The sequence below is a fragment of the Lepidochelys kempii genome, chromosome 14 (genome assembly GCF_965140285.1).
Source record: "Lepidochelys kempii isolate rLepKem1 chromosome 14, rLepKem1.hap1, whole genome shotgun sequence".
In the NCBI taxonomy this organism is placed as follows: domain Eukaryota; kingdom Metazoa; phylum Chordata; order Testudines; family Cheloniidae; genus Lepidochelys; species Lepidochelys kempii.
Window position 1 is genome coordinate 8420549 of NC_136393.1, and position 24797 is coordinate 8445345.

General features: G+C 38.9%; 1 protein-coding gene across 11 annotated transcripts in view; it reads left to right on the plus strand.

The window, feature by feature from the left end:
• The window catches only part of BPTF (bromodomain PHD finger transcription factor), a 92532-nt gene that overhangs the window by 31501 nt on the left and 36234 nt on the right, over nucleotides 1–24797 (plus strand). For 10 of the 11 annotated variants that reach the window (XM_073310727.2, XM_078848474.1, XM_073310729.2 and 7 more), the window contains exons 3-12: nucleotides 5905–6128; nucleotides 8828–9037; nucleotides 9589–9777; nucleotides 14992–15162; nucleotides 15295–15470; nucleotides 19921–20276; nucleotides 20827–20958; nucleotides 21635–21764; nucleotides 23030–23165; nucleotides 24458–24709. In XM_073310727.2, the coding sequence (XP_073166828.1) occupies nucleotides 5905–6128; nucleotides 8828–9037; nucleotides 9589–9777; nucleotides 14992–15162; nucleotides 15295–15470; nucleotides 19921–20276; nucleotides 20827–20958; nucleotides 21635–21764; nucleotides 23030–23165; nucleotides 24458–24709 (1976 nt within the window). The remainder of the gene's footprint in view (nucleotides 1–5904; nucleotides 6129–8827; nucleotides 9038–9588; nucleotides 9778–14991; nucleotides 15163–15294; nucleotides 15471–19920; nucleotides 20277–20826; nucleotides 20959–21634; nucleotides 21765–23029; nucleotides 23166–24457; nucleotides 24710–24797) is intronic. The other variant, XM_073310730.2, reaches the window with a different exon arrangement.

Genomic DNA, 24797 nt, shown 5'->3' on the forward strand with positions numbered 1-24797 from the left:
TTGTTTTTTTAAATAAAAATTAAATCAACTGTGTCAGCCAGATCAACATGAGGAACATAAAATATTGGCTTCTGCAGCTAACTCAGTCATCTTCTGCTTCATTTTCCTGTTTGTTCATAATCTGGAAAAGAAAAACAAGCTTTCCTGCTTTTTCAGGTCCCAAACGATTTCTCAATTTGGAATGAATTAGTCCAAAGGAAGAAAATATTCTTTCTGCACCAGCAGAAGAAGCTACTGCTGTTAAAAGTGAGATTATCACTTCAACAGTCTCTGAATTGAAGTGCTTAAGTGACTTCCACCAGTTCAATGGAGTGACTTTCTTTAAAACATCATCAGCAAACATATATTTCTTGAATGGTGTATCATTCGCTCTGAAGTTTATTATAGTTGGCATAATGGAGGGATGATTGCTGGATATCCATGTCATAGCCAATTCCTCTTCTTCAGCAGTTAAGGTTTGACCCTGGTACCGAGTATTGCAAATATTGGCAAGAAAATGAGCTGGAGACAGTGCTTGTCCCATTCGTTTTTTTTAAATGCTTGTAATTTAACTCTGTCCTTGCATATTTATCTTTTTAAGATCTCAGTTCCTTCCAAATTTCAACAGCATCGGCAATAGAACAGCTATTTACAGCTATTTCCCTTCATTTTGTTCAAGGCTATAGAAATAGGCTTCAGGGCGCTCAGCATGTGTTCAACATTTCTCTTAAGCCCAATGTTGAGAACTTGGGCTATTTTTTCACTATTTTGTTCACAAACTGTCATCAGATTAGGCCAGATCTTGATATAGTGCTCAAAACAGTCCACTACTGAGTTCCGTCGTACGTCTTGTGGGAGAGTTAGCTTGGTTCCTCCCACTTTTTCAGAGCAGCTGCTGCAAAGTGGTTGTTACGGAAGTATTTTGCAATTTCAATATTATTAGCCTTTATTTCTGGAACACTGAAGTCTTTGGCTAGGAGGTGCATAAATGAGCACTGCAACCGTATGTTATTAGCTTGGGACTCTCTTCTCAGTTTCTTCTAATCTTGGATACATTTGTAGCATTGTCTGTGACCAAGCTGCATACTGGACATTTGAATTGTTTTTCAGTTTATTGCTTTTACTGCTACTTCTTGTAAGTATTCCGCTGTGTGTGCATTTCCTGATATATCAGTTGTTTCTATAAGGAAGACATTCCCTTCTTCAATGACAGGTTTCAGAGTAGCAGCCGTGTTAGTCTGTATCCACAAAAAGAAAATGAGTACATGTGGCACCTTAGAGACTAACAAATTTATTTGAGCATGATTTATGCTCATAAATTTATTCATGAGCTACAGCTCACTTCATCGGATGTGAGCTGTAGCTTATGAAAGCTTATGCTCAAATAAATTTGTTAGTCTCTAAGGTGCCACATGTACTCCCCTTCTTATTCCCTTCTTTGATTGTCAGACAAGCACATACAACAGGATCATTGTGGACATTGCTCCACCCGTCAAGACTCAGGTTAACAATTTCACCTTCTAGACCAGTGTTTCCCAGACTTGGGACACCACTTGTTCAGGGAAAGCCCCTGGAGGGCCCGGCCGGTTTGTTTATCTGCTGCATCTGCAGGTTCGGCTGATCACAGCTCCCACTGGCTGCGGTTCCCTGTGCCCAGCCAATGGGGACTGCGGGAAGTGGCAGCCAGTAAGTCCCTTGGCCCACGCCACTTCCCGCAGGAAGATCTGCCTATTTCAGCTTTATTTATTTTTTATCACAACTGCATCTAAAATGATAGAGTAACAAATATATTTTTTTGCTCAGACATGAGAATTCAAGAATAGACCAGAAGGAAGCCCTTAAGAAAGAAGTAATGAAATAAAAAAGTTTACCAACCTGAAGATTCTGCATGTTCAGATGTGTTCCTTTCATCATCTTCAACGCAGCTCCTTCCTGAGAAGGAACACTTCTAATGATGTTGTTTCATTCGGTCAACCAGGCTTTGCATTGCTTTTTTTGCACTGTTTTCGTTTTGCATGCATGCCTCTCTTACCCACAGGTAGAGGAACTTCATTAAAATATTCCCAAACTGGGTCTTTTTTACGGCCTGCTGTCATTATAGGTTTTCCCTTCTAGTGAGAGAATGGTATGGTAGATCTCAAATCAATGAGGGCTACACTCAGAAAGACCTCAAGACTTCTGGAATATGCTGCTCAAACAGTTTCACTTTTGTTTCTGCTGCCTGTCCCTCCCTTCTCACATTTATCTCTAGACTTCTTCTCCTTGTCCAGATCTACTCTGCCCCCAACAATCTTCTATTCATTGAACTTTCTGAAACTTTGCACTTTTAAAGAGAGGTAAGGGATTGACTCTTTGTACACAAATTTGCAGAGGGACAGTAGGGTTGAGGTCTGTTATTTTTCATCTCTCTAGATATTTATTTATTTTAAAACATTTTTGCTGTTAACAAGCATGTTATCTCTGGAGACACAAATCCACGGTTTGAGAACTGCAAACTAAGCATCTCTGATGGTATCTTCTAGACTGAGCACTGAGTCCCATTGGGTAGATAGAAAGGTAAACTAAATCTGTACAGAAGCCCCTGGAACCGCCTAAGATTGGGTCCCTAATCCATGAACTATTGGAACTCATTTACCAACTTTTCTTAAACATTATGTGAATATATTGTCTCATATAATAGAATTAGAATTTAAATCCCTATTCCAGAATGAGATGTTTTTGAGCTATAATGTATCTTAATTAAAACTATCTTTAGATAGGTTTTTTCCCTCAAAAAGCATTTTATCAGAAAAATGGATTTAAATAAAAAAATCAGATTTTTTATTTAAAAAAAAAATAATTGATTTTTATCCACCCTGTCCTCTGGGAAGAGCAGTTTCTAATCTAGAAAGGAACAGCCATTAGCTGAGTGTTCCTAAACCTCTGACTGGACAATGGAATGGATCACTCAATAAGTTGCTGTTTTGTTCACTCCCTCTGAAGGACCTAGCACTGGCCGCTGTCAGAAGACAGGATACTGGGATATATGGACTATTGGTCTGCCCAAGTGTGGCTGTCCTTATGTTCTTTGTAGCTTTCTTGCCAGGGAAATACCATGCCCAGTGAAACCCTGTGAAAAAATTAGATGGCACTCTCAAAAAATACTTTGTTTTTTAGTAGTCTGTTTCCTGTACATGATCAGAGCAGTCATGAAACGATTAGAGCTTTGACTAGATCCAGAAAGTTTACCTTTGTGGTCTCTCCTGTAAAATATCATCCCTTTGTGATGTAGCATCCATCTGGGTGGCTCAGGATTCTTTTGGGGTGTCAGACTATAACATGGCAATTTATAGATGGTAGGGTAAGCTCTCTGTCTCTATGCCTGGAGTGGAGAGAGAAATCTACTAGATGTGAATCTACATTGCTGTATGATGGGGTGACCTGAGGGAGCCCTGCAACACCGGAGTAAGAAGAAATGAGAACAGAGGGAGGGGGAGGAGGAGATGGGTGTCTTAGGCTGGGTAACTGTATGGTCAGAGCAACAGATATGACTTTAGCTGTGGCATTTTGGATTCATTGGTAGGAAGCTAGGTGGGGAAAAAAGGAGGTCAGAGGAAGAAACCTGCTTGATGGCCACAGCCAAAGTCTCGGTAAGTCGCGTAGCTTCTTTCTGCGTCCATTTCCAATCTGTAAAGTGGGAATAACAGTACTTTCCTACCTGACAGGGATGTTGAGAATAAATACAGTAAAGACTGAGAGGCACTCAGATACTTTGATAATGGGAGTCTTCTAAGTAGCTAAGATAGATAGGTGAGGTGGGCTTCTGTGTTGGTTAGCCAGTAATCTTGTGTGATTTATAAATTGGTTTCAAAATGAAAAACAAATATGCCTGCTGCTGAGTAATTAAGTAATTTCATAAAAGTATAACTCTTATCAACAATTACATGTGCTCCACAATATTACTAAGCAGCAAAATGACTGTCTAGCTCCTACAACAGCTCTGCCAACCCTTCCCACTCCCATCATTGCAGTGGTGTCTGCCAGGGATATAAAACGAGTAACAAATAAATACAACACTGTAAGCATGTATTCTTTTTTCTTTTCCTCTTGCTCTTTTACCACTTTTTTTCTCTTATCTGTTCTTTTCGTTTACAGTCTGTTCTTCTTTTTCTGAATAAGCTATATTGTCACTTGCGTGCTGTTTTCTCTCCCTTCTCTTCTTGAGTTTCTGCCTCCTCCTGCTTTTCCTTTCCATATCCCAGTAGTTCGACAGTCTCTTCACTCATAGGATTTGAAGCACCTATCAGACTAGCATAATTTTTTCTTAGTTTAGATGAAATATGGTTTAACCATTAACTCTGTTAAGTTTGAAAAACACATAGGTGGCTAAGTGTTAGAGTACACCACAGAGATAAATAAGAACAAAGAGTTGACAATATAAAAACTATTTTTGAACTATCCGTTGGATCTGTAATCTGTGTGAACAACTTGAAAATTTTCTTAAATAATCATTTTTGTTGGAAACCTTTTAAAACCACTAAATAACTAAAACATGCTAAACTATGAAGATCAGATGGAGATTAGAAAGACTAGAGCAGTAGTCCCCAAACTATGGGGCGTGCCTCTCTAGGAGGGCGGGGGATGCGGCGGGGCAGGGGCTAGCCCCCAAAGGGGGCAGGAAGGGAACACCACACAGTCCTGCTCTGCTTTGGCACTAGCTCCTGGCCTCGCTCCTAGCTCCCAGTGGCGGCTTTGGGGAAGGGAGGAGGTGCAGACAGCGGTAATGGGGACCCCCTGTAAAAAGTTTAGGGACCACTGGACTAGAAGAATAAATTAACTAGAGTCTTAGTTGCCTTCCAAAAGCAAGGAAAGATTCCCCTAAGTCCTTTTTAATGGAAAGGGTAGTATTTCTTTGCGATATGCCAGATTCTGTCAGCCAGTCAAAAACATATTTTGAAGTAATGTCTAGAAAGGTGTTGATTTAATGTAAAGTCATATTGCCATTACTTCCAAGCTCCTGATATTTTTGCAATTTTGAGGATGATTGTCTTCGTAACAACACTTTGGTGAATTTGAGTTTTTCTGCACTGTCTGTGTGTAACTGACTGTTTAGCTTGCTTTATAATCTTAATTTAAAGTATTCTAATATGTAAATAAACTCATCAAATCACTAAGGATACTTGTGTTCCTGAATGCATAAGGCCAAATCATATACTTTCATTGGGGAGAAAAAACACTGGAGAGGGCCAGTAGTGAGGGAAATTCAGCAAGTTCCCCTGATCGGGTTGCTTCAGACTGGTTTGTTTGGAAGAATTAGGTATAGAGGAGGAGCAGAGCATTGTGCTCCCCAAACCTCCAGATTATAGGGATCTGAATAGAGATCCTCTGCAGCGAGCGCAAGGGCCTGTGCCTTCTTCACCACTCTGATGCGTGCGCACACAGGTAAATACTATCTGAATAGTAATATAAAACATTTCATGGTGATTATGGGATTCCCCATCTTTAAATTTTCTGACTGAAATTTTAAATATATCAAAGCCATAATATTGCATTGGTTTTAGGAGTGCTTGGTAAGCATAGGTATTTAGTAATATTGTAATCATTGAAAAATAACTGTAGTAAATCCTACTGGAAGATGGACAAACCAGATTTGAGGCAATGATTTAAAAGCTTTTCTTTTAACCTCCCTGGGAAGTGATTGTGAATATTGGCTTTTTTGAGGGAACAGGGAGGAAGTGGTGTGAAAAGAACATTTGGAGGTGGAAAGAGAGGGAGCTTCTTTAGAAGCTTGGGAGGCCAAAGGTGAATCTCGGGTGTTAATCTTATTCAGCCCTTATTGCTTAATATTTTCTTGGAAAAAAGGAGCAGGTAAATTCATCTTATCTAATTTTCTTCACTTATCTAAAATAAATGTATAAAACAATTGTTCTCAAACTGTTATTGCAGAGAGGAAGATTCAGACAACGAGAAGGATAAGAAACTCTGGTACTATAGCACAAAGGTCCAGCTGGCACAGTTAATTGAATGCCTAGACAAAGATTACTGGGAAGCTGATCTTTGCAAAACTCTTGAAGAAATGTGCCAAGAAATCCATCGGCATATGGATATCACGGAAGACCTTACTAACAAAGCACGGGGCAACAACAAATCTTTCCTTGCTGCAGCAAATGGTAGGAATATCTGTCTATCATGGGAATGAATGTTAAACACTTTCAGATTATGATTTTACTTCAGAGTCTTTAAACATTGCAGTAATGTCTGCCCCCAAGTTTCACATATACAAATGCTTTTTTGAAATGTATTGTTAATAACTTTCTAACGTCAACCTGGCTGGCAGTAGCAATGTTAAGAATTTCTGAAGTTGCTTCCATACTTCCTGTTTTAAACAGTTTTAGTCCTGCTGGACTGCTTGATATATCCTCTAGACATATTTTTCTAGCACTGCCAAACATACTTATGTCCTGAATTTCCATTGACTTAATGTTATGTTCCACGTAAGAGAGAGTGTGTGGTGGGGAAAGGGAGAGAGATGGAGTGTTCATTAGTAAAATGGTTAAGTATCCTGTTAACTGAATTTTATGTGGTGATATGACCATTCCAGAGAAAAGTCCAAATCTATACCTTTTTTGGATTTCATATAGATATTAGTGGCAGGGGTTCAAAACGGAGTTGTCCTTCCTGTTAACTCTGTCTGGAGGTAATATTCTTTGAAGGGGTAGAATACAATTTTGAATTACCTGAGAAATATGACTTATATAACTTTTTAATTTTAGGTCTGTTAAGTTTTGTTTAGAGACCTAGACGTCTGCATCTGCAGGTCCACATATTTAATACTCTAGTAGCTTTCTAATTATTAGGAAATTTCTTCTGTACTTCCTATCTAGTACTTTGTAAACATTGACACTACAATTATGAATGAGATCTACTCAACCTTGTTTTAATTTAACATTTTTACTAACATTTCATTTCTCCACAGAACTTCTTGTTAAAAATTGAAGTCTGAGCCATTTGTTTTAATAGAATATTGTAGACTGCTGTCAAAGTACAGTCCCTTCCAAATGAGTGCCAAAGATATAAATTCCCTAATGTTAAATTTTAGAATTTCTAATTATCCAGCAATCTGGTGTAAAGTAAATGTTAAATGCTACTACTAACTGGGGGAAGTACATAATGCTCCTCAAACGCAACTGTATAATGTTACTAGTAAATGAAAGAATTAAGTGTTTTCTATGAGTTATGTGTATTGTGGCAATAATTCTTGGTTCAGATGTGAAAGATTTAAAGGAACTCCATGGATGTATGTGATTTGGCATTTGGTATAATCTGTTTTCTCTAGATAGCTTTGACAAAGTAAAAAATCTAGGGAAATTCTAGGCAGAGAAAACAAGCAAGATGAAGTATCAACTACATAGAAGCTGTATCTGAATCCTTGTTTACATGCGTGCCCTACACAAGCTAATGATTTGTATCACCTGTGTGGTTTCCTCAAGGAACGAAGGCTGTAACTTACACGCTCAATATTTATTTCAGCCTTTTTTTCTTACTGAAATACAATATGCATTTATGTAGCTTTGGCTATATTAAATTAACAGTTTAAGCAATTCAGCTTTTTATGTCTTGATGAAAGGATTTTTATTAGTTATGAGATATAATTACTGAAAGTATGAAGTCTTTCAAAGTTTAGAAAGCCTTCATTCAACATTGTGAGCAAAGCAGCTATTCTTACGTCATTCAGAGAAGGAGTACAAAATAACAAAAACTAGGAGGTAGGATGGTGCAGTATTATTGAGTTTCAATGATTAATGCTCAAATCCGTTATACTTTACTGGAAGCCAAAGTGGGTAAGGATAAGAATGGCATGACATGGAGAAGGAATTGACTTGGTGAGAATTCAGTCACATGCAATCTGAATTGAATTGAGAGCACCCTCAATTAATTCTCAATAATAAGTTACAGTAATCAAGTCAGAATCACTATTTCAAGGTTTTACTGGTCAAACCGGATCTTATAATGGCAGTATAAGTGATGTTTAAAAAAAATCCCAAAAAGACCTGTCTGGAGACAGTCTGATTCCATAATTAATTCTTTCTGCTTAATACTCAAAAGTTAAAATGTGAATGTGAATCGCCATGGGTGGAGTGCTGCTCAGCAGATATTTGGAGCCAACCATCAATACATGTACTCAACTCTCAGTAAATTACATGGCTTGGATTTTTATAGAAGCAGTTGAACAGAAATTACACTGTACTTCAGTGCTTAGCATGACAGTCTCATATAGCTGGTCTTTGGTGTATAGATGTGTAATCCCAAGGGAAGGAGACAAAAGGAAGCAACTATGTAGACCACTTTAAAAAAAAAAAAAAGGCAGAAATAGATTTGATCCTGACCTCCTGAATTCCCCCAGTGTAAAGAGGGGCAGGAATAAACAGGCATATGACACTGGCCATGCAAATATTTTCAACAAAAACACTGGAGCAAAACCCTAATCTTTTAGAGAAAGTGTGATAGCATCTTTAAACTTTATGTAGAACCCCATAAACAGTAAGTTGAAACTCAGTTTATCTACCATAGAACAATAAAGGACTGTGTAAAGGGGTTTGGTATTTTGTACATAACATAATGTTGAGAAATCAAGAACTCGAGCATTCCAATTTCCATGCATCTGAAAATGGAAAAAGGAGTAAGAACTTGGATGTTAATTTTTGTTCTTAGCTCCTGGCTTTTGTTTTGTGATTGTGAAAGGTAATGCTTTAAACCTGAAGGCCATCTTGATTTAAATGACTTTTGATTTAAGACTTCTACTTAATGGCTCTATAAAGGGTATTTTGATTCTTGTTGCCTGAATTTTACCGGTTTTTTCCTACTGTAGATGAAATATTGGATGCTCTTAGAGTCAAAAAAGGAGAAATAGTGGAGGATAAAAGTCAAGCAGCTGAGGAAACAGATAAGGACAAAAATGATGTTGAAAATAATGACCAAACAGATACTGAAAAAGGCAAGGAAGAACCTGCAGACCAACTACAGGAAAAAAATGAAGACACACCATCTGAACAAGACTCAGAAAAAGGAAAAACAGAAGGTAAAGAAACTGACCTTGCATTAGCAATATTTTTGTTGTTTTTAAATAACCTTTTACTAGCACATTTACTTCTGGAAATATTAATGTAATTTTTTACACTGGCAAGATTTTTTTAAAATTGCTTTTAAAGAGATAATGCTAGTTTGCTTCTTTATGGTTATATACCATTGTTTCTCTTTGGTAGTGTTGGATAGCTCATTTTCCCTACTGCTGTTTTACAATTTGACTCCATTTTTGCTTTGAGATGTCTGGCTTTTCTGGCATGAAGCTCACTGATGGCAGTCAATATGTGTACATCCACCAGTATCAAAGGATTGATTTCTAATGCTATTTTTAAAGTAGAATTAAGTAGTTTTGGCCTGTTTCTGTTCTCTGATTCTATGAAGACACTATCCTTACTGCAGAAATACACTCAATATATTTTGGTGCTACAAAGTGGACATAATACAAGGAACTGCACGAAGTCTGCTTTTTAGCATGGATAAGGCCAGATGACATCCTAAGGAAATGTTAAGAATATCCTTAAAGATTTGTTGTGCATTTTACTGTAGAGCCAACAGACGTTGGGGATAAAAGTAACTCTGGGGCATCAAGCACAGACGGCAGCACCACAAATCCTTCTGCAGGAGAAACTAGTTCCTCTGAAGGGAAGAACGCAATGGGGTGTCAGTCAGAAACCTTTGATAGCAACAATGTGGCAGAGAAGAAAGTGGCATCAGAGCTCCCTCAGGATCTCTCAGGTACAGAGGGCGCTGTATCAATGCCTCTGTAATTTGGGGAACCTTTAAGATTTTCTTCTTATAAATTATGGTTTGTCAACTAAAACCATTTACAGTGTATGTTCATTCATGCTATTTGCTTTCACTGCCATCCTTTACTGCTGCATTGTCATCTAACATTTAGAATTTTTTAATGTGGTCCTCCCTGCTGTTAGCATATGCTTCCATGCCCTCCAAAGATTACTGTGGCTAAGCTTTTCTCATATTCTGTTTACTATATATTTTATTTTTCTTCATTGCAAACCGTAGTGGTGGTGAACATCCTACAAAGGTTTATTTCAAGCTTTTATTTGCTAATGGCTGTTAAATCGTTGAACCTGTAATGTACTGTAAAAATAATTAACAAGAAAAAATTAGTATTTGCAGTTATTCATATAGGTTCTTGCATTGGGTTGCCTGGAGAAAAGTCTTGCATCATCCCAAAAATCTGTAGGCTGAAGCTTAATAATGTATGTACAAAGTTTGTTTTTCTTTTAAGCTGTTTTTTTTATTTCGTGCAGTAGTAATTTGCTACTCCATAAAATACAATTCTTTTCTTGAAACTCAGGAATGAGTATGACTTGCTTAGGTCTGGAGCATTAATTAGTACATTAAAACCATACAAATACTTTTTAGAAAAGAGAGAGAACATTGTACTTTTGACCAAATTCCTACATTAGCAACAGATAAGTTAATTTGAATAACTCATAGCATTAATTAAGATCATGAAAGTTGTATTTTCACTTGAATCAATATTACAACTAAGGTACATGCATCCGATGAAGTGAGCTGTAGCTCACGAAAGCTTATGCTCAAATAAATTTGTTAGTCTGTAAGGTGCCACAGGTACTCCTTTTCTTTTAACTAAGGTACTGCAGTTGAAAAAAGCACACTTGGTATGTTAGATTTGAAAGTTGGTTCTTGATAACTCATTGAAAAATATGGTGTGCTGTGTTCCAAGAACAAGTAAAATGCCTCCATACAGACGTAGTTTGTAATGTTTCTGGGTGGTTATTTAACTTTTAAAACATTACTGTATTTAATTCTTTTGTATGAAATGACCCTCATTATTCTCCACCACCAGTTAGTTTTATTTCTCTCCATTAGTAAATAGCTTCATAATTGGATTAGCAGTTTTATGTACATCTCCAATAGGGAAAATGTGCTTGTGCTTGGGGGAAAAAAAACATATTTTTGTTTAGGATTTATAGATCAAGCATAATTTTTTTCCATTACTGTTCACAAATCACCTGTTGAGTACATATTTCCTTTTAGAGTTAATGAGGAAATAATCCTTTTCTTACAGGATATTACTGAAGGTGCATGGGGAAAGCACATATGCTTGATGATTCAAAATTTGAGTTTATATTTTTTGTTGACAAATGCATTTATGAAGATGCTTATTGGGCTGGACTCGGGGCTGCTGTTCCTTGTTATGTTTTTGCAAGTAGCTCTAGCTGGTTGCATCCAGCCAAGCTTTTCTACCTGCAGCCTACCCTGAATTCTTTGCTACCTTGCAGTAATAAGTCTGCTGCTACTGCACAGTCATAGGGACCTTTATTCAAGAGCGTGGGGAGACCTATGACATACAACAGGCAGGCATCCATTCCCACATAGGTGGAGCAGAAGCTGAGATGTAGATATGGAAGAGAGAATCTACCTACTTTCTTCCCAGCTATATGCCCTCTGGATCTCAGTTCATCATGTGAATGTAGGTTGGGAGGGGGTGGTCTACCTTCCCGTTCTCCTCCAAACTCCAGGCCTTAGATGATTCTGTCCTCCCCAACCAGCAAATGGGCAGGTTTGGGACCAAACAATACTGATCATGTTCTGGATCTGTGTCTCACCCAAAACAAGGTGCAGTGAGGTTACGGGTGCTCTGAGAACCCTTGGATTCTCAGCAGATTTATTCCTCTGCTTTTTTGATGGTGAGTATTTCCCAGAGAGGGAGACATGACCCACCACCAGTCTCAAAAGGATGACAGGACCTTTCTGTTCGCCATTCTGTTCTCTATTCTATATAGGGCTGTATACCACTTCGGTATACTGTATACTACCAAAGTATCTGAGCACCTGACCTTCAGCACCCTTGGGGAGGTGATGTCCAAAGTCTGGATTTTGTCCAGGGAGGACTCCAGGAACAGAGGGCCCTCGGGAAGAGGTTGTTCAAGTTCAGGAAAAACCCCTCCTTGTGTTTCCCTTGTACAAGGTTATCAAGGAGATAGGGAACCCTGAAATAAGCCCAATGCTCACCAGGCCCTAAACCTAATTGCACCTTTTCTTTTCTGTGCCTGCTTAAGAGATAGTATGAGACCCAGGGGTCCGTCCTGCATGTTGGCATCCTAGTCACTAATTCGGAGAGTCCGAGTTCTAGATGGAGGAGGTGTGTTTCTTCTGTAAGATTCTGACCTCAGGAGAAATCCATGACCTGATCACAGACCATATTGGCAGGTTCATCCATAGCCTTTTGTTCCAAAACATCAACTGTTTGGTTCCAACTTCTGAATCTAGACTCTTTGACAGATCACAAGTACATGGAGATCTGGACCAACCTGCTTGGTTTCAGACTTACTGCCAGAGGTCTCCCTAGACACACAAACCTTGGTCTCCTTTCTACTTATGAGTAACCTCATGGTGGGAAGAGCTGCTGGTTAAGGGCAAGATGCCAAGAGCGACAGACGCTGAAACTCATTATTGCTGCTTTAAAAGTGGGAGGCCTTGAATCAAGCTCTTCAGAGCTTCCAGGTTCAGGACTGCCTGTGGAGCCCAAGTAGTCTTCTTTCGTCCTTCTTTCACTATAGTTGCTCAGATTCTCTTAAGTCTTGCTACCAGATGAGGTTCCAGAAGTCGAGGACTTTAAGGGATGGGCTCAAACTGGCAGACCAAGTAAATCAAACCAACTAAAATGTTTTTATGTCAGGGAAGCAAGACTCTTCCCATCCCTTTGGAGGGGCAGTCCATTTCTTCTACCAGTAGTGAGGGGATGGAACACGAAGTACCTGCTAGGTGGCCAATTACTTCACTAGAATACTTCATGGACGTCCACCCTCTTCTGAGTTCCTAAAGATTTTGTCCATCTTCTGTATCTCATAGAACAAAAAGCCAAAGCAGTAGGCAGGCACATCATTTTTAGAATATCAGAACCATCACAGGCGTGTTCTGCAGGGATCTACTCTGATTTTGCTAATTATAACATGACATGGATAAAGATTTAACTCTCACCATCCTGGATATTCAGAAAGCCATTGGAGTAACAGGAAAACATGATCAAATCAGGTTACATTAAAGATGTTATAGATGTTAATTCTGAATTTCCCTTCTTTTGTTACTGTCAAAACTGTTTAATTTTGTTGTAGAAAATGTCCTTTACAGATGTTACAGATAATAGATGGAGGGTCTTCATTTTTCATGTGGGCACTTGAACACTACAGTTATTTATACCATATATGTGAACTAGTCTGTGTAGAGACTTGTTTCCAGTATATGTGGACAGGTTTGGGGTTTTTTAAGAATTTCTAGTTTAAAAACGGCAATTCATCCAGTCAGAGTAGATGTTCCTATGTATATTCATTGTCTTGGTGAAGCTGTTGCTTAACTCTAAGAAATGAGGGAGGAACTGCATTTTAAATACAACGACAGGCAGTGTGATCCATTTACATCTAATTCCGAGATGGTAAATAAAATACAGATTAAAAAAATACTTCATGGGCCACTGTCAGTTTAAAAAAATGTTCTTTATCTGTTACTAATAACACTTTTAATAATATAAACTGTAAGAATTCTAAAAAAACTTCTTACCATTAATGTTCCATTTTTGCATTCCCCCTAGTTTGGATAACAAAACAAGCTAGTCACTTTCATTTCTTGTTTTTTATTCTCTAGCACAGTACTGTAATGCTTAGGTTGCAGACACAAAACTAGGGAGTCTACTTTGTTGTATTAAAAAATATACTCAGTAAAAATGTATATAAAAATTAAAATGTTTGACTTCTATATAGTCTGTTTTACAAGGCTTGTTTTTATAAAACATTTAGGTTTTGTAATTTTGGGAAAAAAAGTTGTAAAAGTATAGCAGATATTTTTTTAAAATTTAAGTATTCTTCTTTGATGGATCCAGTGCTCTGGATAGAAGTCATAACTCATGGGTATTTCTCTGCAGTCTAGCAAAAGTCAGAGTTTCTTTGAGGGGAGGAGTAGGTCCTGGAAGCATCATCACCTGCACTCGTGCTTGCTGAATTAATCACACCTTTCCTCAGTAAACATTTCCAAAGAAGCAAAACTTAATTTTTTTAATTTTTTTTAATGAGTTAAGCTAAAGAAATCCTGCTATTATGTTGTCAACACTGCATCAATTTTTAGCATGATTTAACATTCCCTCTTGTCCTGACTTGAAGACAGATAAGAAAATCTCATGCTAAACCAAACCTGTATAGAATACTAGACAAGTTTAGGGAGTATCTGTCCAGAGCACTGTATCTACATGAGGAGAAACCAAAACTGCAGGTAAGAAAACTAATTTTGTCTTTCTCTGAGAGTTTGACAGCATAGATCGTTTTTAACTTAGTATATGTTTGGTCTTTGCTGATTCACTCTTTCTTAATTTGTATTTTGATGAACATATATTTTGGTAATGTTAACCAGCAGTTTCAGAATATCAGGATGTGAAGAATATCTTGAATGGCAGGTTAGGCAGAAAATCCGGTTTGAAATCTAGGAGAGGTTAAATACAAAGAACAAAAGAAATAGTGATTAATTTTTTCACTTGTAGGTTTCAACTACTGAAAAGCATGTAATTGTCTATAAATAGACAAATGTTTATATTGGTAATATTTATGAAGATATTTATTTATGTAGAATTTGTCTATTTAATGCTTTGGGTTAAAACAATCACTTATTGTTTTTACTTTCTTGCTTATTTGACCATAGACATTTTGAACAGCTGTGATTGATTTGAAAGCTGATTGGGGAGAGGGAGATCTTTGTTTCCAGTAGGTGCATATGCCTGTGTATGCTTCATACATTGTTAAAGATTTTAGGTAGACTTTTTGAGGTAATTTAAAGCCACCAATTCTTCCATGTTACAAATGAGTTATTGATGTTTCAGTAGCTCATCTGACTCTTTGAGTTTTTAACTTTAAGAAAAAAAAGTAAGCTTAATTGATACAGTACTAAATATCTAAAGTCCTTCTTTTGTAGAAGAAACTGGTCAGATGACCCCCAGCATCAGTCCTAGTGCATCCGCTGCACCCCTCCAGTCTGCCGAAAACAGCAACAGCAGTGAGCTAAATTCTATGCAGAATGACTCCATTAAGACATCTGATGATGCTGAAAATGCAGAAGGAGGATCCCAGACCTCAGAGGAAACAGGTAAAAATAAGTGTCACTAAACTTGTTTCTAAACTTGATTCTTAAATTTCATAATTCCCATATATAAACACATTTGCAATGTATTACCTTCGTTCTTTTTTCATGTTTGTTTAAATTATGTTTTTGTGGCAGGGGAGAAATCCAATGGTGAAAGAAGTGATTCTCCATGCACAGGGAAAGGCACATCAGGCTCGACACGAATGCTTACCCGATTACGAAATCCAGATAGCAAGCTGAGCCAGATGAAAAGCCAGCAGGTTGCTGCTGCAGCACACGAAGCAAATAAATTATTTAAAGAAGGCAGAGAGGTTTGTACTCACTTTGAGAATTTCTAAAATATAAAATTATATTGGTAACATAAGAAGAAACCACCTTCCTGCTACAGTCTTAAGAAAATGGGGTCAGTGACATACTAGGAGGTACATGAGAAATTCACAAGTTGGTAGAATTGCCATATCAGAGGTAATTCTTAGGTTTTTTTGGTCCTTTATTCCACCCCCTTTCCCTCTGTGTAGCTGCTCTCTGATTTGCTCTCTGTAGAGTGGTGTGACAATAACAAAGTGGAGTAGAGTCGCTTTTCTTTAGTGTGAAGCAGGTTCTTTTGGTTTCCTTTTCCAGGAGAGTGATGCAGTGGGTATGGTGTACACATAAACTAGTTAAATATATTTTTACCCCTATTTTCGGTGATCAGATATGAAGAAATTCTCTTGCTAGTTGTAACATCCTGGTACTTTATGGTCATATTTGACTGTCATGTGCCTTTGTGTATTCCACTGAGGGGTGTGCATACGCTCCATGCCTCTGAGATTGAGGATTCTTGCTCGCAATGTGTGTTGGTCCATGCCTATTCCCTTCTCCTCCTCATGCTCTGAACTGAGGGCATAAGGGGCAGCAAAGACGGACAATTTCTGCAGTTCCTTTCTACTTCCTGTGGTCTGAGATGGAACCTCTTCTGTGTCTGCAGGGTTTGCTAATTGCTTCTGCGTCAAACTGTAAATATTTGTAAATAACTTTTAGATACAGTTTTTAGATAGATTTTATACTTTAGGTATAGTTTTGAGCAGTCAGGACCTTGGGAAGTCTTCCCCTACCTTGAGTCCCCACCCATACGGGGTGACCAGTATGCCCAACAACCATGCATTTAAGAACTGCGTTTCCTGCCGTTGTGCCTTCCCAGTCAGCGGTGGCCATCTCAAATGTTTCTACTGCCTCAGGGAAGCTCACGTCCCCTCCAAGTGCACTTTTAGCCAATCTATTCCAAGCTGAATGCATCAAACCTCTGAATATAGACTCTGGAGATTCCTAATAAATCATGCTATGAGGTGCCAGTTCAGCCTTCGCCCAACAGACCCCTATGTACATCAGGCAGAGGCATCAAGAAGTGCCTGTCGGAGCACAGTGACCTCTGCGGCTGTGGGACTTATAGGAGTAGAGCTGAGGACTCCTCCAAATGGACATGAGAAGAGTAGGAGACATTCTGATAAGAAGCAAGAGAAATCTGCCTCCAGGTATGCATCCGAACAAAGGACCTCTTCTCCGACATCCCCTAAGGCAGGTGTGGCTCTGTGCCCTGGTGGGAGTGTCAGGAGCTCACAAGGAGCACATCATTGTCTCACTGCTCCAAAGAGTAAACCACCCCAAAATTGGCATTAACCACAGGAGCAGGATCATACTCATTACCGGTCAGAGAGAAGCCAAAGTGGATGCCTTCTACATTGGTGGTACTGTCGTACTATGAGAGGGAGATGTCAGTACCAAAGGCCGTGACAAGATCGAGACTGCTGGTGCCACCGAAGAAAGAGAGTCCATGTCCATATGTCTGGGGATAGATACCCCGCCCCCATAGGACTTTGCCATCCTCTCAAACCTGGACTCTCTCATCCTGTAAGAATGGATCCTAACAAGGGAGATCACCACATTATCGATCCAAGGGATGGAAGAGAGGGAGAGCCGCTCACCAGTACCATCTACCAGCTGGAGCATATCAAGGTTGGCACCAATGTGGGAATCTGAAGCTACTGCCTCCTCTGAGTCAGTGTCAACACTACCATTGAGACATAGGGTCAGTCCAGACAGAGGATCCAGAGTCTCTTGGGCACTATCCTGATCTTATAGGAGCGATTATGCACCTCAGGACTCCATGGAGACCACCTCAGTTCCCATTTGACCCCTCGCACTGCCCTTTTGGGATCCCACGGGACCCATACATGCGATATCCCGAGTCAGACAAAATGAGCAGTGTGCTACTTCAAACAAGGGAGAGCAAGGTCCGCAACTCTCTGTACAGAAATGATCAATCTCTCAAACTGGTGTGCTTGCCACCAGATCATCCTCTCAGCATTGCATCTCCCAGGAATACACCACAAGTTAGACAGCCTCAGCAGGCACTTCTCCAGGGACAGCAAAAGAGAACTACACAATTTGGTAATAGAGAACGTATTTCAACAATGGGATCCCCATCTTCGGACTTCCTTGGGCATTTCTTGTTCTCTTGAGATGCAATCTGCTGTTGCAAGGGGACTCAAGGTCCAGGCTCCAAAGGAGAGGCATTTTTAATCCCTTTAATTAGTCAGGACACTAATATACACCTTTCTACCCGTTCCACTCTTACCTCAGGTTCCAAGAAGGATCAAGCAAAAGGGAGCATTGGTGATTCTTATTGCTCCAGATGTCCCAGATGGTTCTGGTTTCCCAACATTCTGCAGATGTCAAAATGTTCATACAGCTGTATTCAACTCTTCCCAGATTTATTGATCCAGGGACTGAGACAAAATCAGGCATCCCAATCCAGCATCCTTCCACCTAACAGCTTGGCATTTGGCTGGATGATGACCCTAGAAAAGACATGCTTGGAAGCAGTTCATTACCTCCTTAACAATAAAGGAGGAGACCATGTGAGAGTGCCACACAACAAAGTGGAAAAGATTTTTTTGATGTGGTGTCAACATTGTCAGCCCCAGGGGATTCCAATATCTGTGTCCTCTTGGAATAGCTTCTCTTCTTAAAGACTTCATGTCTACTGGTTAAATCCCTGTGGATGCAATTAGCAGCTGTAAGTGCCTGTCGCAATAACTTGATCTCCACCATGTTGTGACAGTTTCCTAAAGGGTATCGTTAAAACCTTTCCCTGGTACTGAAAATTACCCTGATTTGGGACCTCAGCATAGTCCTGTTGGCATTAATGGAGGATCCATTTGAACATTTAGACATATATTCCTTAGTCCATCTATTGATGAAGGTTGCTTTTTTGGTGGCCATCACACCAGCCATGTAGGCTAGGGGACCCTCATGGCACATCCACTGTACACAGCCTTCCAGAGGGACAGTCTCCTGAAGACTACACTTGAAATTCACACCCAAAGTGGTCACAGAAATCCATCTAAATCAGGCTGTTCACTTACCTGTTGTCTTCCCAAAGCCATATGCCACCAGTGAGGAGAGGAAGCCTAACTCGCTGTATGTCTGAGCCTTGGCATTCTACTTCTAGAGGACTAAACCTTTTAGCAAAATCACCTAGATTACTTGTATCCCTTGAAGAACATATGAGAGGTGAAACAATCTTGTCCCAAAGACTGTCCAAATGAAGTTTGGACTGCATCCTGCTCTATTACAAATTGATTCATAGATATTAAGGTCAGAAGGGACCATTATGATCATCTAGTCTGATCTCCTGCACAAGGCAGGCCACAGAATCTCACCCCCCTTTCCCCCCAACTCCTGCGAAAAACCTCTCCCCTATGTCTGAGCTATTGAAGTCCTCAAATCATGGTTTAAAGACTTCAAGGAGCAGAGAATCCTCCAGCAAGTGACCCGTGCCCGATGCTACAGAGGAAGACGAAAAACCTCCAGGGCCTCTTCCAATCTGCCCTGGAGGAAAATTCCTTCCCAACCCTACATTGTGTGAGGGACCACTTGACTGACCCAGGCTGCAATGTTTCAAGGAAATTTGCAGGGCAGCACTGCAGGGTTCTGTTCACACTTTTACGAGATATTACGCCGTAGTTTAAGCTTCTACAGCTGAGGAATCGTTTGGCAGAGCAATCCTCTAATTGGTGGTACCGCTAGGGTCCTCACCCTTCTCTTCAATGAATTGCCCTCAATAGAATATACATATGGACAACTCAAAGAAAGTTAGTTAGTTATTTACCTTATAATAATTGGAGTTCAATGAGATTTGTGGTCCCTATCAGTATTCTAATACTCACCCTCCTTCCCCACTGCTGCTGAGTCTTATTCTAAGGTTACTTGCATTAGGAAGGTAAATAGAGGGGCAGTCTGTCCACGCTGCTCCTCGTGCTCCAGACTGAGAGCATAAGGACCCAGGCGTGGACCTATAGACAGTGCTAGCTAGAATTGTCCAATCTGAGACACATGAAGCGCCTGCACATCCGTCAGTGGAAGACAGATAGGGACCACACATCTCGAAGAACTCCAGTTACTATAAGATAGGTAACCTTTATTTATTTTACTTATTTGCATACACAAATTCTAACTTCTTTGCACACCTATTTTGTGGGTGCAACTTGGGTGTCTACATTAGAAAACTTGGCCCCTAACTTTAATACTGTTAAAATGTTTTGAAGGTAAAAAAGATTAAAGAAGAAGAAACTAATACAATATATAATTCAGAATGAATGGATGTGACTTTGAAAATTGAAGGCCTGTATTGTAAACAGGAATATAATAGATATTATTAAAGATTTTAAATAAGTTAATTTAAAAAACAAACCAAAAAAACCCTTTTGTTTCTTTAACAAGGTTCTGGTGGTTAACTCCCAAGGGGAAATCTCCCGGTTGAATACCAAGAAAGAAATCGTGATGAAAGGAAACATCAGTAATTATTTCAAGTTAGGTCAAGAGGGGAAGTATCGTGTCTATCACAACCAGTATGCCACCAACTCATTTGCATTGAACAAACACCAGCACAGAGAAGACCATGACAAGAGACGGCACCTTGCGCATAAATTCTGCCTGACTCCTGCTGGAGAGTTCAAATGGAATGGGTCTGTACATGGGTCCAAGGTTCTTACCATATCTACTCTGAGGCTAACTATCATTCAGCTAGAGAGCAACATCCCTGCATCATTCCTTCACCCCAATTGGGCCTCCCACAGGTAAAGAAATAGCAAGTATTTTTTGATTACCCATATTTTATTTAATAACATTACTTTGTGGCACAGGTGCCAGCTTCCTCCTTTCCCTAAGGGTGTTCAACCCCTGCTCTGCCCCAGGCCCTGCCTGCACTCCACCCCTTCCCCCAAGATCCCACCCCCAATTATACCCCATTCCCACTCCTTCCCCACTCCCCCAGCGCTTCCTACACACCGCTGAACAGGCAGGCAGGAGGCTCTGGGACGGAGGGAGCGGGAGGAGCTAATCAGTGGGCCGCCAGCTGGCAGGAAGTGCTGGAGGGTGAGGGAGGAGCTGATCGGAGGGGCTGCCGGTGGGTGCTCATGCTTTGTGGTGTCCTAAGTCATATCACTCACATAGACAATAGATATCATTGGAACAGACACTTGAATAAATGTGATATGTAATGCATAACTGAAATAATGCAGTGTTTTAGCAAAGATATTTTAATAGTTTGTTTAGCCTACTTTAAAATCCTGTTGACGTATTGCTCATAAAATGAACTTGATATATTTTACATTCTTTCTAATGTAGGTCTAACTGGATTAAGGCTGTTCAAATGTGTAGCAAACCTAGAGAATTTGCACTAGCTTTGGCTATATTGGAGTGTGCAATTAAACCAGTTGTCATGCTGCCAATTTGGCGGGAGTCCTTGGGGCACACTAGGTAAGAGAATCTTTATGAATGTATTCTACTCTGATCTGCATCATTGGTTGAGCTAAAACTATAATTGAGAGTATTGATGAGAATTCAGTCAGACATCAAACATTCTACTAAATGATACTGAAATTCTTTATTGACAACGTATCCTGTTTCATTGCTCCTTTTCCTTCAAACAGTGATTTACTTAAACCCAATGATTTACCTAAGCCCCAGCCTCAAATGACATCAATGGGGAAAGTCTAAGAAAGCAACAGTGAAGAACTTTCAAAAACCCCAATTTGTTGGGATCTGACATTGTTCTCTAATCTTGGGATAAGAGTAGGTGTCACATTCATGATGTTGAATACTCTTGCCATCAACTGCTTTTGCAATTGTGTAAATGCTCATAAAAGCAACAGGTTTCAGAGTAGCAGCCGTGTTAGTCTGTATTTGCAAAAAGAAAAGGAGTACTTGTGGCACCTTAGAGACTAATCAATTTATTTGAGCATAAGCTTTTGTGAGCTACAGCTCACTTCATCAGATGCAACGTTATCACCAGTAATGTATATTAATGTTATTCCTTAACTTAATATTATTCATTGATAGTTTTTTCCCCTCATCTAAATCTTAGACATTCAAGGAGGTAGTATATGCCATTATTAGGGTGTTCAAATTTGCTTACAAAATTTGCCTGTATTAGATTACACAGAATGACAGCTATTGAAAGAGAAGAAAAGGAAAAGGTGAAAAAAAAAGAGAGGAAACAAGAGGAGGAAGAAACAATGCAACAGGCTACGTGGGTGAAATATACCTTTCCTATCAAACATCAGGTAACGTTTCTGCCTAGCAGTTTATTTTTAGAAATAAAAGGCTTTATTTTTGTAGCAATTGTCATTTATACAACTCTGTTTTATACTTAAGATGTTAATGACCAAATTCTTCACTCCATTGCATCAGTGAGAGCCATGTGCACATACTCAGAGTTAAATTTCTGATGTTATTTCTGGACTTGATCATTTGAGGTTGCCTGTGTCAAAAATTTTTATTTATGATTCAAAATATGCAACTGTTTTTAATGGAAGTATAATAGGTGAACAGTGGAGTATCATTGAATATAAAAAGTAAGAAGTCTTTTAGCTAAATTGTGCTGAAACGAGATGTGAAACAATGAAACATTGCTGTCGAAACACAAGAGTTACACATTAAAGGCTATGATATTCTTCAGTGGAGATTCATTCAAGGAATTGACTTGGTTGCATTTGCTTCTGAATTTTTTAGGGGATTTGGTTTTTGTTGCTCATATTCTCTAAAGTAGAAAACAACTAGAATAATATCCTGAGCTCAAGGGCTAACAAATAAAGATAGTCTTATTTTAAGCTAAGATTTTTTAGAATTTTGCTATCGGACTGAGTTGTATTGTCAGTTTATTTTTGGGTATACATTTTGCAACAGACATCTTCCAGTATGATGCAAAAGTGAACAAAATTGTTTATCTGCTGCTTTCAACTTATTAAAGAATTCCTACCCAGTGATGTTGGCATATGTACAATCTTCATAAACACGCCAGTGTAGTTAGACTGTGTCCAAAAGCTAAAATTTCTGGAGATTTTTTTCCCCTTCACCCCTCAAAAAAACCCTAAACTTTCTTACAACATCCTTTCATCCACCAACTGCTCCCTTCCCTCCAGATCAAAACCTTGGAGAACAGATAGGCTTCACAGCATGACCTGAAGATTAGCAAATTGGGTCTTGGTGGAAAGCGAATTCTAGTCAATGACTTTTTGCTGAAAACATTCAACTCCCAGCTGCATCACTGTTAAATTAGGATGCTGTAAACTGGAGTCCCTCAAACAAAGCAAGATCACACAAGGGAGGAAGTAAGGGAGTTACCAGCACCCAACTCATTTAAATGATTAAGGGGGGTAATGAATTTTCTTGAATAAAAATCTTTCAGCCTAAATTATTGTACTCCTGAAAAGTGCGACGTAAGTGCAAAGTAATAGTGTTATGGTGACTTGCCACACTTCTTTAAACCGTCTTTAAAGGTTTCAGTAAACAATGTTTTAAAAAATTAATGTTGCAAAATATTTAACAGGTTTGGAAACAAAAAGGAGAGGAATATAGAGTAACAGGATATGGTGGTTGGAGCTGGATTAGTAAAACGCATGTTCATAGGTTTGTGCCTAAATTACCTGGAAATACTAATGTCAATTACAGAAAAGTGCTACCAAGTAAGTGAAATTTTATTTATTTTGAATTCATAACATACTACTTACTGAATTTACTGCATATTTAGTAGACTGCATCAAAAACATCCCAGATAAGTAGGCTTTGTTCTAAATAGTGTTCTATGTAAACTTTAGGAATTTGCTGTCGCCTTTTTTCTGTATATAGCGTGTATTTCAGCTGTCCTACAAAATTGATCATGTATGTTAAATTGGCTCATTTATGAAGTTGAGGTAGTTTGTAGTACTTATATATGTGCATCTTCACATCTGCTTTGTTCGTGGACAACCTATGTCCAAAAATAGCATTCATAAGCTAGTTATTGTAGATATATACCTATTTTCTATATTAACCAAATATTGTGCCATTAACCAGCTTGATTTGGAAACCATAGTTTTTGCAATGGGGAAGGAAGTCTGTCTGTACAGAAATAATGAAACGGGACTTCAATTTTTATGGGGAAGCGGTCCTATGAATGAACGTGACCTAAGCTCCATTTGGTACCGCTGACCCTTAAAATTGTCTATCTGCAATTTTATTTAGAAAAGTAGTGGTTTGCAATTAATCTTGGAATTCCTTTTAAATATTAGAACATTGTGCGTGAACTTACTGCTATGAAACTTTTAAAAACATTTTCTGGAGTCCACAAAAACATGCAGGCTCCCTCTGCTGTATTACTTGTGGACACAGCCTTTGGGTTCCCTTTGTAACTGCTAGACTGGATTATTATTGCCTCATGGAGTCCAGAGTGCCAGTCAGGCACAAAATGTTTGCCAGTTGGATAGTTGGGTCCATCCAGGGTTTAAGGTGTATAGGCCAAAATTAAATAAATAAATAAAAAATTTGGAAGCCTATCTTGAGACACTGTAAAAGGGCCTGATTTTCAGAGGGTGGGTGCTCAGATCTTTCTGGAAATAAGGTCCTTTTAAGGTATCTCACACTGGGCTTCCAAAAACACGAGTTGCTTTTTAAAATCCAGACCAAAGAGCCTGAGCCTGCAGTGGATGGAATTTTTACTATTTTCCAGGATTGGGCCCATAGCATACATGTATATATTCAACATTTTGAGCCTGTTACTTGAATATATCACTGAAGTGTTGGGTTCTCTTTTGACATATTAACCGTGCCACGTGGTTAACTTTGATTTCAGGAGGGCTGAAAAGGTAAAATAGTGTACGTGATGCTTGTGAAATGGAGGAAATAATGTAATTAAATCATTAACAAAATGTACTGAGTTATTTTGAGCAAGTTAAAACATTTAAAACTTTTTTCTACTTTTTTAATCTATTGCTAATAGCAAAGAATGATGTTACCACTGAAAACCAGTGCGAACTGGATAAAAGAAAAAGTCCAGCAAAAGTAAAAATAGAGACTGATTCTTCTAAAGAAAGAATAAAAGATTCTCATGATCCACAAGAGAAGGACCAAACGAAAATAGAAATTTCTGAAACCTTGGAGAGAGCCCAAGTAAAGGAAGAAAACAAAATGAGTGAAGAAAAGGTGGAAATTGATATGAATTCTGAAAACTTAGATAATGCAAAAGCTGAAGGTAATACAGACATATTTCAGACCTGAATGTGACACATCAGGGTGCAGTCCAGACCAGTGAGGGACTATTTACCCCTGCCCTGCAACTT